General features: G+C 47.2%; 2 protein-coding genes across 5 annotated transcripts; both read left to right on the top strand.

Annotated features, from left to right (window-relative positions):
- The first annotated feature begins 962 nt into the window (after positions 1-962).
- Positions 963-9593, top strand: LOC118777783 (protein prune homolog 2-like). Of its 4 annotated transcripts, XM_036528938.1 has the most exons (11): positions 963-1037; positions 3148-3213; positions 3369-3584; positions 3929-4108; positions 4860-4962; positions 5753-5884; positions 5998-6084; positions 6538-6636; positions 6757-6795; positions 7549-7602; positions 9089-9593. In XM_036528938.1, the coding sequence occupies exons 2-11, from the start codon at positions 3156-3158 to the stop codon at positions 9117-9119; spliced, it is 999 nt and encodes a 332-aa protein (XP_036384831.1). In that variant the 5' UTR covers positions 963-1037; positions 3148-3155; the 3' UTR covers positions 9120-9593. The 4 variants fall into 4 exon arrangements, with proteins under 4 accessions (XP_036384831.1, XP_036384832.1, XP_036384833.1 ...); XM_036528939.1 differs by lacking the exon at positions 7549-7602; XM_036528940.1 differs by lacking the exons at positions 6757-6795; positions 7549-7602.
- A 1102-nt stretch (positions 9594-10695) lies between these two features.
- Positions 10696-14303, top strand: LOC118778052 (riboflavin kinase-like). The gene is made up of 4 exons (XM_036529370.1): positions 10696-10816; positions 11836-11987; positions 12229-12331; positions 12838-14303. Exons 1-4 carry the CDS (start codon positions 10735-10737, stop codon positions 12966-12968), a joined length of 468 nt encoding a protein of 155 aa, XP_036385263.1. The 5' UTR covers positions 10696-10734; the 3' UTR covers positions 12969-14303.
- The last annotated feature ends 756 nt before the right edge of the window (positions 14304-15059 follow it).

Below are 15059 nucleotides of genomic sequence, written 5' to 3'. Positions count from 1 at the left end.
TGTGAGGCCGCGGCGCAGGTGAGTGCTCAGTCTAATAAATATATTATATAATATATATATAACAGGAGTGTGCTGTCTGAGGTGCCCTGTGCTAACCTGTGTACACTAATTCCTGCATTATGCAGAAGCTCTGCTCACTGCTCAGATTCAGTGTTTTGATAGATGGGTCCTCCATAGTTCAGATATGCAGAAATACAAAGCATTCACTTCGCCCTCAGCTGTACATAACACTATCACACCTGTAGGTCTCCATACAGGGAGGGGCTGGTTAAGGAAGTGTCCTGCAAGAGTCAAGCCTCTCATGTTTACATTTACATTTATTCATTTAGCAGACGCTTTTATCCAAAGCAACGCACAAAAGTGCATACAGCAGGCAAGTATATATAGTAAGGCTGCTGTTGCCAGCCAGAAAGTAGGATGTACGCTCACACAGTTACGTGTAACCGGAGGGCCTCAAGCCCCCCCCACATCCCCAACACTAAAAACGACCTCTTGATTGCGTGGCAGGCGATGTGTTGTCTCATGTAGTGTGGACACCTGCACTGTAAACTGCTCCAGACAGAGTGCTACAGGACTGCAGTGGCTCCTCCCCTCGCAGGGCGCAGGCTCCTCCCCTCGCAGGGCGCAGGCTCCTCCCCTCGCAGGGCGCAGGCTCCTCCCCTTGAAAGGATGCTGGGACCGTTCACAGCCGTCACTCTGACAGACGTTGCACTGATCTGATCATCGGGGTGTCGTGTGCATCAGCTGATAGTTGTCCAGATGCTTGGTGGATTAATGTAATGAACAGGTCACTGGATGTGCACAGCGCTTGCGTGGAAGTGATGTTTGTGAACGTCAGACCTGTGCTTAGCTGCACGTGCTTCCAGCCTTTCGGCTGCGCAGTCAGATGCTGCTGCACAGAGCTCTCTGCTGCTCTGACATCACCAAGGAGCAGCTGATCACCCTGCTGTGGCTGCAGTCATGTGACAGAAACATGGAGGGAGAGCAGCAGCGAGCGTGAGCTGTTCCATCAGGTTGCTTCCCGTGGGCTCAAACCGGTGAGTCCAGCCCGAGGCTGACACCCACACACACACACACACGCACACACACGCACAGCTTTACATCCTACAGGCACTGCTCAGCTGTGTGTGTGAGTGTGTGTGTGTGTTTGGTGTGCATGACAGATACCGAGAGAAGGAGAGAAGGGGAGGTGGGGGTGGGGGGTGAGGAAGCTGAGCTCCTGATTCCTCTCTGTTGAAAGGCAGGCAGCTGCATTAATCTCTGTTTATGGTGCTCAGTGCAGTGCAGCTGGCTGTGTTGAGAGGAGAGGGCTGAACTGAGATCAGCAGAGATCTCAGCTACCAAGCATCTGCTGGATCACTGATGCAGAAGCCCTGTGGCCTGTGGACATGAGCACTCGTGTGTGCCTGAATGTGTGTGTGTGTGTGTGTGTGTGTGTGTGCATGCGTGTGTGTGTGTGTGTGTGTGTGTGTGTGTGTGTGCATGCGTGTGTGTGTGTGTGCATGCGTGTGTGTGTGTGTGTGTGTGTGAGAATGTTCATGTGTTAGAAAGACTGTACGTATGTATGTGTATGTGTGTGTATGTGAATATCTGTTTATGTGTTAGAAAGATTGTGTGTGTGTGTCTTTTCAAGTTGTATCTCTAGTCTGCCGTGCCTGCTGTCTGTATCTATCTCTATCTATCCTGTCTATCCCTATTTTCTATAAAAAGCACTCTACACTAGTTTAGCACTTAACTTACTGACCTCTTGTAATACTTATTGATAACTACTCTTAGCATAGTGATGCACTTATTTGGAAGTCACTCTGGGTAAGAGCGTCTGCTAAATGATATGTAATGTAATGTGTCTGTGTGGTAATACATGTTTATGTGTTAGGAAGACTGTGTGTGTGCAGTGTATAGTAGGTGCAGCTGTGTAGTGTGAGTGAGACTGTGTGTCAGCAAATATACATGTGTATTTGTGAGCGTGAGAAAGAGAAGGTGTGAACAGTGTGTGTGAAGATGTGAGCAGTGTGAGCAGTGTGTGAGAGAGTGTGAGCAGTGTGTGAGGGTGTGAGCAGTGTGTGAGGGTGTGAGCAGTGTGTGTGAGAGAGTGTGAGCAGTGTGTGAGGGTGTGAGCAGTGTGAGAAGGTGTCAGCAGCGTGTGAGGGTGTGAGCAGTGTGTGTGAGGGTGTGAGCAGTGTGTGAGGGTGTGAGCAGTGTGTGAGAGAGTGTGAGCAGTGTGTGAGGGTGTGAGCAGTGTGAGAAGGTGTCAGCAGCGTGTGAGGGTGTGAGCAGTGTGTGTGAGGGTGTGAGCAGTGTGTGAGGGTGTGAGCAGTGTGTGTGAAGATGTGAGCAGTGTGTGAGGGTGTGAGCAGTGTGTGAAGATGTGAGCAGTGTGAGCAGTGTGTGAGAGAGTGTGAGCAGTGTGTGAGAGAGTGTGAGCAGTGTGTGAGGGTGTGAGCAGTGTGAGAAGGTGTCAGCAGCGTGTGAGGGTGTGAGCAGTGTGTGTGAGGGTGTGAGCAGTGTGTGAGAGAGTGTGAGCAGTGTGTGAGGGTGTGAGCAGTGTGAGAAGGTGTCAGCAGCGTGTGAGGGTGTGAGCAGTGTGTGTGAGGGTGTGAGCAGTGTGTGAGAGAGTGTGAGCAGTGTGTGAGGGTGTGAGCAGTGTGTGAGGGTGTGAGCAGTGTGTGTGAGCAGTGTGAGCAGTGTGAGCAGTGTGTGTGAGGGTGTGAGCAGTGTGTGTGAGGGTGTGAGCAGTGTGTGTGAGGGTGTGAGCAGTGTGTGTGAGGGTGTGAGCAGTGTGAGCAGTGTGAGCAGTGTGAGCAGTGTGTGAGGGTGTGAGCAGTGTGAGCAGTGTGTGTGAGGGTGTGAGCAGTGTGAGCAGTGTGTGTGAGGGTGTGAGCAGTGTGTGTGAGGGTGTGAGCAGTGTGAGCAGTGTGTGTGAGGGTGTGAGCAGTGTGTGAGAGAGTGTGAGCAGCTGAAGTGTAATGCACACATTGTGTGGTATAAGAGTGTAATATAGCGTGCACTTTCTGCCATGTAGCAGTCCAATGTAATGTACACATGTACAGTGTGAGGGTGTGATGTATTGTGGATATTGTGCTGTGTAATGTAATATGCTGTCTGTGTAATGGTGTAATGTAATGAGCATTTTGGCCTGTAATGCAGGTGTGGCAATGGACGTCCTGACTGAGGAGGACATGATTAGTCCGGATGGAGCAGGAAGCAGGCCGAGTGAGTGGAAGCTTGTTTACAGCTGAAGGAGAGAAAGCCTCGTCTGAGCTCACGTTATGGGAAGCAGATGTGTGATATAGAGTTACAGGGCTGTTTAGCAAATCTAAAGTCCTCATCAGCCACACTGGCCTAAATGCCCTCCATGCCTCTGTCAGCCCCCCCGAGCTCACTGGACCTGCAGGGCACGCGGCCCGTGCGGAAGAAGCTGTCAGCCCCACCCATCAGCCTCTCCCTGGACCGCAGCGAGGGCTCGCTCCTCTCTGACGATGCCCTGGACACACCTGATGACCTGGACATCAATGTGGACGAGCTGGACACACCCGAAGAAGACGAAATCCTGGAGTTCTCTGGACATAAGCTGGAATGGGGAGGTACACACACACACACACACACACACACACACGCACACACACACACACACACACACATTAATACTGTGAGTGTTACATAGAATCACAAACACATACAGCATTGCACATACACAAACACACAAACACACCAGCACACACATTAATAGTCCGCAATAAAACATTATGCAAAGTCTCTCTCACACACACACACACACACACACGCACACACACACACACAAACACACACACACACACACACCATGAGCATTGTCTCTTATACACCTGTCCCTTACTTGTACAATGGCTCCATGCTATGGGAGAAGCTGACTGAGAAAAGCTTTGTATTGAATGCCCCCCCCCCAAAGAATCTCAAGTATCCAATCAGACTGCAGGGGAGGACCTGAAAGAAGCCATCCCAGCATGCAGTGCAAAAGAGGAGGAGTGTCAGGATTCGACGCTCTGGAGGACTGTCATCATCGGAGAGCAGGAGCATCGCATCAATATGCAGGGAATCGAGCCCTACACCAAGGTGCTCTCGCACGGAGGTGAGCTCTGAGCCGTACACGGAGGTGAGCTCTGAGCCGTACACGGAGGTGAGCTCTGAACCGTACACGGAGGTGAGCTCTGAGCCGTGCACGGAGGTGAGCTCTGAGCCGTACACGGAGGTGAGCTCTGAGCCGTACACGGAGGTGAGCTCTGAGCCGTACACGGAGGTGAGCTCTGAGCCGTACACGGAGGTGAGCTCTGAGCCGTGCACGGAGGTGAGCTCTGAGCCGTGCACGGAGGTGAGCTCTGAGCCGTGCACCAAGGTGCTCTCGCACGGAGGTGAGCTCTGAGCCGTACACGGAGGTGAGCTCTGAGCCGTACACGGAGGTGAGCTCTGAGCCGTACACGGAGGTGAGCTCTGAGCCGTACACGGAGGTGAGCTCTGAGCCGTGCACGGAGGTGAGCTCTGAGCCGTGCACCAAGGTGCTCTGGCACGGAGGTGAGGAAGCAGGAAGGGAGGAGATGACAGTGTAGTGTAGGGGTTAAGGAGCTGAACTGGAAGGTTGCAGGTTCAGCTGTAAAGATGGATAATATGAAGTGACTTATGCAAGCTGGCCAGGGAGGGATGCGAACAGATGGGTCATGGAGTGCCTCACAGGGGAAGAGGAAGGTGGGGGGGCGGTCCATGTCGCACGTGGCCAATGCAGCTGACAGATTGCAGACAGAGACACAGTGCTATCATGACTGTTAGCAGAGCCTAAATGTGTTGCAGGATTTTTTCCTGATGCATGACTACATTCCTCATTCCAGGTTACTATGGAAATGGTCTCAACGCCATCATCGTATTTGCTGCATGTTTTCTTCCGGACAGTGACAGAGACGACTACCATGATGTCATGGAGAACCTTTTCCTGTGAGTGACGGGTTAACAGTATGTGACAGTGACAATAATACTCTCACTCAAACACAGCAATAACAATACTCACTCTCAAACACAGCAATAACAATACTCTCACTCAAACACAGCAATAACAATACTCACTCTCAAACACAGCAATAACAATACTCACTCTCAAACACAGCAATAACAATACTCTCACTCAAACACAGCAATAACAATACTCACTCTCAAACACAGCAATAACAATACTCTCACTCAAACACAGCAATAACAATACTCACTCTCAAACACAGCAATGACAATACTCACTCTCAAACACAACAATAACAATACTCACACTCTCAAACACAGCAATAACAATACTCACACTCTCAAACACAGCAATGACAATACTCACACTCTCAAAAACAGCAATAACAATACTCACACTCTCAAACACAGCAATGACAATACTCACACTCTCAAAAACAGCAATAACAATACTCACACTCTCAAACACAGCAATGACAATACTCACATTCAAACACAGCAATGACAATACTCACACTCTCAAACACAGCAATGACAATACTCACACTCTCAAACACAGCAATAACAATACTCACACTCTCAAACACAGCAATGACAATACTCACACTCTCAAACACAGCAATGACAATACTCACACTCTCAAACACAGCAATGACAATACTCACATTCAAACACAGCAATGACAATACTCACATTCAAACACAGCAATAACAATACTCACACTCTCACACTGCTGTAAGAGGGGGAAAGAGAGTTTGTCCTGTGGCTGCAGGTATGTGATCAGCACACTGGAGCTGATGGTGGCAGAGGACTACATGATCGTGTACCTGAACGGGGCCACACCCCACCGCAGGATGCCGGGACTCGGCTGGCTGAAGAAGTGCTACCACATGATTGACAGGAGGTAAGGTCCCAGCTGCACCTGCACTACACACACTCATACACATACACACACTACACACACACACACACACACACACACACGCACACAGCTGTCATACTGTGTGTTTCCTTCAGGCTCAGGAAGAATCTGAAATCCTTCATCATTGTTCACCCCTCATGGTTCATCAGAACCATCCTGGCTGTGACCAGACCCTTTATCAGGTACAGTGACCACGCCCTTTATCAGGTACGGTGACCACACCCTTTATCAGGCACAGTGACCACACCCTTTATCAGGTACAGTGACCACGCCCTTTATCAGGTACGGTGACCACGCCCTTTATCAGGTACAGTGACCACCACACCCTTTATCAGGTACAGTGACCACGCCCTTTATCAGGTACAGTGACCACACCCTTTATCGGGTACAGTGACCACACCCTTTATCAGGCACAGTGACCACGCCCTTTATCAGGTACAGTGACCACACCCTTTATCAGGTACAGTGACCACACCCTTTATCAGGCACAGTGACCACGCCCTTTATCAGGTACAGTGACCACCACGCCCTTTATCAGGTACAGTGACCACGCCCTTTATCCAGAGCGACTCGCATACACTCCCTCATCGCTCAGACTGTGTACATGCTGTAGTCACCATTCTGTTTCATGGCAGCTCCAAATTCAGCAGTAAGATCAAGTATGTGGACAGCCTGGCTGAACTGGGAGAGCTGGTTCCAATGGAGGGCATCCACATCCCAGAATGCATCAGCAGGTGAGGACACACCGTAGCCACGCCCTCCACCTGTCCTCTCTGCAGCCGACCTCTGCTGCAATGCACTTCCTCTCTCACTCTCTTCCTTCTTCTCTTCTCTGATTAACCTTTAACCTCCAGGCTGGATAAGGAGCTGAAGGAAGCAGCAGAGAATGCTAAGTAAGAAAGGACTGTGTTTGTGTGTGTGTGTGTTTGTGTGTGCGTGTGTGTGCGTGTGTGTGTGCGCGTGTGTGCGCGTGTGTGCGCGTGTTTGTGCGTGTGTGTGTGTGCGTGTGTGTGCGCGCGCGTGTGTGTGTGCGTGTATGTGCGTATGTGTGTTCTTGTGTGTTTGTGTGTGCGTGTGTGTGTGTGTGCGTGTATGTGTGTGTGCGTGTATGTGTGTGTGCATGTGTTTTTGTGTGTTTGTGTGTGTGTGTGTATGTGTGTGTGCGTGTATGTGTGTGTGCATGTGTTTTTGTGTGTGTGTGTGTGTGTGTGTGTGTGTGTGTGTTTTTGTGTGTGTGCGTGTGTTTGTTTTTGTGTGTTTGTGCGTGTGTGTGTGTGTGTGTGTTTTTGTGTGTGTGCATGTGTGTGTGTGTACATGGGTGTGTTGTAGTGTTTTTAATTGTGTGTGGTGGTGTTTTTGGTCTCTGTGTTTCAGTATCGTTAGCATGGCGAACATAAAGGGCACTGCAGACTCCATGACTGGTTCACATTTCCTCTAAAATAACCCACTATCAGATAAACAGTAATCCTGACTGGGGAAGCAGATTCTGCCAGCCTCTCCCATTGTCCTAGATTGCCTGTTTTGGTTCTGTTGTGGTCCTGTGTGGTCCTGCCTGTGTGGAGTTTCACTGTTCAGGTGAAATGGCTGTTGTGTTTTTTCAGGGGGTTGATGCTCACAGCTGCCGTTCTGTTTCTGACTGTATTTAGATATAGCAGCTTTCTCAGTGGATCAGATGCAACTTCTGGCCAATTGCCACCAGAGTAAGGATCTGTTAGTGTCGTCTGTGGAAAGATCTGCACGTTGGTCTGCCTGTAATGTGATCTGCATGTGTATCCATCTGACAGTCAGATGCAATGTGGTCCTTTTCGTGCTGCTCCCGCTGTGGTGGTTTGCTCACAGCTGGCTGTATGTTCAGTGCGGTTTTCTTTATGCTGAAATGAAGTTCAGAACTGCAAATTTTCAGGGTTCCTGAGTGGCTCAGTTGGAAAGGCAGTCACCTTGAGTGGAGCTGAGTCCTTCAAACAGGGCTCTTTGAGCAACACCAGTATGGAATAAACTGGCTTTGCTCTGCCAGAGATGGGGGTGGGGGGTGGGGGCAGGTTGGCCAGGTTCTGCTCGTCACCCCAGTCTACACACTCCGCAGCCTGTTGGTCCCCTACAATGCCCCCTGTACAAAGCCCTTAGGGGGAAAAACGCTAATTATCGGCAAATGATTTCCATATTACCTTAATGTAATTGCTTTTTTCTAGTTAGGCAGCAACTGGTTGCACACAATTTAAAAGGAGTGCTAGTCAGCTAGCTTGCTATGAAATGGGTCTGATCACTCTGCATGGCTGAAAGATACCCACACCTAGTAAAACCATGGTAGTTACCGACTGGATGAGTTCATGCCATTTTGTCTGCTTGGTAAAGTTTGTTTGTTTATTTGATATGCAATGCAGCTCAAGCACTGGGAATTTATTATATTTATAAGGGTAGATTAATGTTCAAAGCTCCTCAAACCATTACCAAGCAACAAACCACCACTGAAAATGACCATCAGTTCAGCAGACCATCATTTTAGTAGGCAGTTTTTGTCTGAGAGGCGTAACATTTTCCTGTGGTCAGGTGACTTATTAAAGAATAGTGTTGGTAGATGCAGGTGAGGAGGCGGGCAGTTGTCTCACAGGCTGAGAGTGTGGTGCTGCACAGCAGGGCTCCATCTTTTAAAAAGATGATTCACCATGAAGCTCCCACAGTACAGTCCAGTACAATGTGCTGCAGTAACTCTCAAGACAGTGTCCTGTAGTTAAGAACATTTATAGTCAAAATCACCCATTTTTGCGCAATTTTGAACCGTAATTTGAACACATGTAATCTTTTTCAGGACACAAAAATCACATCATACTGATGCTTTAAAGAATTCTAAAAACACATCATTTGAAAGGTTGTTAAAATGGTTTGGTGCATCGTAAGGTACATTGAAATGTTACACTGGAATGTGAATTTTAGTAACAGTACAGGCTAAGGGATGCTAAATGAGAAAAGATAGTACAAGTGCCATTCAGGCTCGCTGTGGAGTCTGATGCTTACCCATAATGCACCTGTTCTAAGAACATTATTTTCAAGTGTAACCATAGGAAGAACTCTCTTTCTCATTTTCTGTACCTTTTGCTAGTACCTACTGTTGTGTCATTGTTGTTGTGATGTCATCATAGTACTGTGATGTGATAGTGCTGATACGAATATTGTCTGTGTTTTGTTCAGGATGGAAAATGCCCGTGTGTGCAGCTCATAAAGGAGTCAGCTGACCTGCACCAGACATGTTCTCCTTGTATTAATCTCAAATTAATTTGAGGTGATACATTTCAACTGTAGAAGCAGAGAGCCATCTTAGTCAATGTAAAACACAGCACTGTAATTTGTGATCTTAATTAGAATTAGATGTGCTTCACAGATGAATTTATCAGCTTTGAATGTCCCTGTCAAGAACTAGGGAACAGACGAACATGCTCGTATAATGAGACATTCTGACCTGTGATTAGAGCTCAATGGCCTGTCTGCCTGTCCATCTGTGTTTTCTCTGGATAATACCTGGACTAATTTTGTGCACAACAGACATTATTTGGAAATTGTAAGCATGCATTGTTAAACAAATAACCTTATGTTTATAAGTCATGCACAATTTGTACAGTAGAAAAATAAGAATGACACTATTCAGCTACTGTAGATACAACCACTGACCATGGAGTTTTAAAGTAGCAACATGATACTGGAAGCACAGAAAGAAATCTGTTCCTAATACCTCTCTTATGGTCATATAATGCAATAAACCATATGAAACATAACTGTCATGGATTCAAATAACATTCTCCATTCTGTGAACATCTGTGAATATGAAATATCTAACAAGTTTTAAAGATTTAAATATTTATTCTTAAAATATAAATGATAAAGTGATAAGCATATGCTTGTTCAGGTATAATTTTAGAATGAAGAGTTTCTGTCTGTCTGCACAGGGTCACCTGGGCTCATGCCTTTCCTGGTCCTCTTGCAGGAAATGACCTAAGAGGAATTTCTGTAAAGCACAAATGTTCCACAATGTGTTTATCACTGTAATACAAAAACTGTTTCCTTTGTATTGTATCAATGCTCTGCTTTTTTTCAGTTTCAAATAAGATTTACACCAAAGCAGAGAAAGGCTTTCAACATTCAGTATATGAATGTAGTGCATAACAGTGTACATCAGTTTCAGTAAATGTCTTATTACACTGACGGCTGGTTTGGTATTTTGCTTTTCACGACATCATGTATACAAAGAGGCTTTCCTGCTGAAATACTGTTTCTGCATTTCTCCATTGCTGTTTGCTCTTTGCAGGCAAATGGATAAAATACATAATTACTGGTTGGCTACAAAATATTCTGTCAAAAAGACATGTGCTTCTTGGATACAAAATGTCTAGTATACAGCTGGGGACGAAGTATGAGACGACTTTGTTCAGTTGGTTGATTTTTTAAACTGTAATTTCGAAGTTTAACAATGACCTAACAGAAGAGAATTTTGTTTTGTTGGCGACATGGTGATTCTGTAATCCACTCCAGTCCAGTAGGCGGCGCTATGAGCCCAGAGCTACATTATCGCAGAAGCGCAGCTGTCAGAGGAAGAAGAAAAAGCGCATATAAAGGAGTCCAGTTCGCTATGTGTGCGGTAACGGAGGGATCGGGGCAGGGGGACACCGCTGGTCTGCGCAATTAAGGAACCAGTGAAATGAGTCGAGCTGCAGCTTTTAACAGTAAAATACTGCTGCTAAACTGACCGAAAAAGAGGACGAACCCAACTAAACTAACTGCCAACAGTCAGTGATACGCGTTAGCTAGCCATAATCATATCACTGAGGATCTGTATCGGCGTGATGAAGAGTCTGCCTTTCTTTTGCCGGGGAAAAGTGATCCGGGGCTTCGGCAGAGGCAGTAAGCAGCTTGCCATCCCCACAGGTAACGCAGCCCAGGCAGTCTGCTGGCTCTCCAAATCTGAATCTAAACAGGCAGCATTGGGGCTGGCCACTAGCGGCTAACTGCTAGCCAACTAGGCTGACTCTCCATCTCTACGGGTGGCTGGCTGGCGAATTTAACACAATCCGGCTGATATAAGTTATATGGAGAATAAGATCTGAGAAGATGGGATGGATGTGGATTTCTCTCTCAAAGAGCTTGCCAAATTTAACCTGCGAAGTTAGCCCTCTAGCAGGCGCACACACAGGCGGCTGACACCATGGCAGAAAAGTTTTGTTAGTGCTGACAGTGCAAAATTGGCGACCGTTTACGTTGATAATTATTATCTTAAGTATTCTAGATAAATATTATACATTAAAAGAAGTGTTTGATGGTCTGAATGGTCGGCAACATGTGACGGCTGGCTGCGATCGGGCTGTCCCACAGTGCCAATTTCCCGTTACGCAACTTTATGGACAATATTGCATCACTCTGGAAATGAAGAATTTATGAAATGCGACTAAGTAGGTCACTTGGTTAACAAAAACTATAAAATATCAAGCTGTTGTTTCGTAGCTGCTTCATCTTGCTGAATAATTACGGTAAAAATTCTCACTGTTCTGGGCATTTTGAGTAGCCACGGTGCGTGTGCAGCTGTCGTTGCGTGATCGTAAATGCTGTAACCGGCGTCCCATCCTTACGCTTTAACCCTGAGCACAGCGCTTCTGTCCTTCACGGAACAATTTTGAGTCTGACCCGGCTGGCCAGCCAGCTAATGGAAGTGTTTCCCGTTGTTACTGTGTTAGGGAGTTGTGCGTTAGCCTGCAGATGAGCACACTCAGTGCGGAGACTGAAGGCGTGCTGCTTAATGTTTAAACAGTATTGGTGCAAGCCAGATGGAGACATCAGCTCACTTGCTCTGGCCACAGAAGCAGCTTCACTCTACATTCTGGTATGTATTGAGTGTCTCTGTGTATTTTGCTTGTGCGTGTATTTGATGGCTTATCTCCTCCCCTTGCCAGCCAACTTCCCGGACTCGGTGGTGGAGCACCTGCCTGCAGACATCAGCACAGGGATCTACTTTGGCTGGGCCTGCGTAGGGGGCAGCGACGTGCACAAGATGGTCATGAGCATCGGCTGGAACCCTTACTACAAGAACACCAAGAAATCCATGGTAACGCACACCCCTACTACACTAAACATTTGATGGTAACAAACACACACACACACTCCCTTGCGCCAATAATGACTTTTTTTGCACTGCAAAGGGCTGACGTAGAACGTGGATCACAGCTGTGGGGCTCAGAATGAGCTCCTGAGCCAGTGGAGATGTTGGAGTCCCTGCTGTAGTGTCCCTCGGAGGGGTCCTGCAGCAATTGTGTGGCGCGACGCTGATGTTGTGAAATGTATTGCAGGAAGCACACATCATTCACACATTCAAGGAGGACTTCTACGGGGAGACTCTGAGTGTGGCCATGGTGGGCTACATCCGCCCAGAGAGGGGGTTTGACTCACTTGGTAAGAGCTGAACACACACACTCTCACACTGACACACACAGACACACATACAATCTCTCACACACACTCTCACACTGACACACACAGACACACATACAATCTCTCACACACACTCTCTCACTGACACACACAGACACACATACAATCTCTCACACACACTCTCACACTGACACACACAGACACACATACAATCTCTCACACACACTCTCACACTGACACACACAGACACACATACAATCTCTCACACACACTCTCACACTGACACACACAGACACACATACAATCTCTCACACACACTCTCACACTGACACACAGACACACATACAATCTCTCACACACACTCTCACACTGACACACATACAATCTCTCACACTCACACGCTCTGACATTCACATACACATTTGCACACTCTGAGAGACACACACACACACACAAACACTGATTGGGGAAGTTTAAATGGCTTTTGTATGTGGAGCCGACCTGTGTCCCCTGTGGCTTTCTGTTAGGTTCACTCATTACGGCCATCCGCAGTGACATTGAGGAGGCCAAGAAGCGGCTGGACCTCCATGAATACAGCGAGCTGAGAGAGGACAACTTTTTTACAACAGAAACAAGCCAAATAATGAATGGCCACTGAGCAGAGAGAGGACTACAACCCCCCCCCCCTCCCCCCGAAACACACACACACACACACACACACACACACACACACTTCTAAAGGGGCCAGGCATTGAACGTCTGCTCTCATGTACTGAAGACCTTTGTTAATTTTTGAAAAATGTATATACATCAGTGTCCCACAGTGGATGTTTTTCATGTATTTATTTGATTGTAACTTGGCCCTTAGTCTTACAAGGCATTATAAGGCCTGTGTTCAGCCTGGATTTACAAGAACAATCCACTTGGCACTTGGTGACTGTGAATTTACTAAAGTTTAGATTAGATTTGATACTCCAAATATGGGTGTAGATGGTCTGAGGACGTTTTAGTCATTTTTCAGTGAAAAAACAAGCTCTCATCTGACCATTGTAGAGTCTCTGTTTGTTATGCTGTTTGAGTGACTGACTGAATTCCTGCACTCTGAAGTCCTTCACTCGTCTGTGTGTCAGAATCCCTGAACTTTGGCCTCCTGCTGCTGCTGTGGCATTATCGTCAGACATACAGCGGAACACTGCCAGAACCTTCTCACAGCTCAGTGACCTGAATGGCGTCGAAAACAAGGATTTCCACCTGAAAACCTGCTGAATCTGTTGTGCTTGGATTTCGTGAGCCATACTGTACACATGACTACATGTGCAGTGTACACGGACCTAAGTTACACACACTGCCATGAAGTGTGTACATTGTATTATTATATCCAGTACACAGTGTATTCAGGGTTTCCATTAGCTGTTATATAGTGCACTTGGCTGGTAAAAATTCAAAGTATGCAACTCGTCTTACTTGGGTGATGAATGGAGGTTGTTAGTTTTAAATCATAACCTCTATAGAATAATGGGCTTTGGTCCAGTGAAAGGCTAGTTCATATGCAGGCTAATACTGCACTCTAGCAGCACATTTGCAACCACAGAATTTCACATGTTCTTTGGTCTACCTTCCTAGCAAAGTCAATTATTCAGCCCTGTTTAGGGGAAGGACAGCCTGTGTGAGATGCTTCTGTGGGGCAGGAGTCTGGCAGTGAGAAGCGGTGCTCAGGAGGGCAGAGTTTGATAAGAATCACTAGCTGCTCAGGAGAGTTAGAGGCTCTCAGTGTTGCCAGGATAGAGCAGTGTTTCACAGACGTGAAGCTGTGGCATAAATAATAGATAATAATGACCATAATAAATAGATCTTAGAGCCAATGTAGGTACAACCTTTGTCTTAGTAGCTACAGTATTATTGATCTCCCAACCCAGGAAGAATTTTCTATCTAATTTCAGTGATTCAGGTGTTAATTTCTGAAAGTAACTAGTGAACTACCTTTCATTAATTGTAAGGCTGTAAAGGATAATGGCTACATTTCATCCTTATGTTGAATTGTCTATTAAATAAAATATTTTTGTTAGAAGACTGCCTTGGCCTTTTTCTGAACTGTGTAAAATATATCCACATTACGTACACAACCCATGTGCAATATATATGGCTGGCAAATTTTACATTGGACCAGTAATTTGGAATCTTGCCAGCTATGTGGACCAGCATCAATCATATCCAAAGGAAACTCACAGTGTAGCTCAGTGCATCTCTGCAGCAGGCTGTAGACAGTGTATTTCAGTGTGTCTCTGTTTGAAGCAGGGCATATACAGTGTATCTCTGTGTATTTGTACAAAATGCAAAGGATCCGCCCCTACCTCACTCTGTATTCAGCCCTGGTCCTCTCACGCCTGGACTACTGTAACTCCCTTCTTGTCTTCCTGCCCATGCAATCAAACCGCTACAACTAATCCAGAATGCAGCTGCACAACCTGTCTATAATCTCACTAAACGCCTCGCGGCTGGCTCTGTGTCGTGGCTGGCTCTGTGTCGCGGCTGGCTCTGTCTCGCCTCGCGGCTGACTCTGTGTCGCGGCTGGCTCTGTCTCGCCTCGCGGCTGGCTCTGTCTCGCCTCGCGGCTGGCTCTGTCTCGCCTCGCGGCTGGCTCTGTCTCGCGGCTGGCGCTGTCTCGCCTCGCGGCTGGCTCTGTCTCACCTCGCGGCTGGCTCTGTCTCGCCTCGCGGCTGGCGCTGTCTCGCCTCGCGGCTGGCTCTGT

This window comes from Megalops cyprinoides, chromosome 5 (assembly GCF_013368585.1).
Source record: "Megalops cyprinoides isolate fMegCyp1 chromosome 5, fMegCyp1.pri, whole genome shotgun sequence".
NCBI classification, from domain to species: domain Eukaryota; kingdom Metazoa; phylum Chordata; class Actinopteri; order Elopiformes; family Megalopidae; genus Megalops; species Megalops cyprinoides.
Note: the sequence above shows the minus strand (reverse complement) of the source record. Positions and strands in the feature narration are given on the sequence as shown.

What these genes read in the sequence shown, in the direction of transcription:
- LOC118777783 (XM_036528938.1), top strand. Translation starts at nt 3,156, where the DNA reads ATGGACGTCCTGACTGAGGAGGACATGATTAGTCCGGATGGAGCAGGA. An exon ending in TGGAGCAGGAAGCAGGCCGA is followed by an intron (nt 3,214 to 3,368) that starts GTGAGTGGAAGC and finishes TGCCTCTGTCAG; the next exon opens with CCCCCCCGAGCTCACTGGAC. An exon ending in ATCCCAGAATGCATCAGCAG is followed by an intron (nt 6,637 to 6,756) that starts GTGAGGACACAC and finishes TTTAACCTCCAG; the next exon opens with GCTGGATAAGGAGCTGAAGG.
- LOC118778052 (XM_036529370.1), top strand. Translation starts at nt 10,735, where the DNA reads ATGAAGAGTCTGCCTTTCTTTTGCCGGGGAAAAGTGATCCGGGGCTTC. An exon ending in GCAGCTTGCCATCCCCACAG is followed by an intron (nt 10,817 to 11,835) that starts GTAACGCAGCCC and finishes TCCCCTTGCCAG; the next exon opens with CCAACTTCCCGGACTCGGTG. An exon ending in AGAACACCAAGAAATCCATG is followed by an intron (nt 11,988 to 12,228) that starts GTAACGCACACC and finishes AATGTATTGCAG; the next exon opens with GAAGCACACATCATTCACAC.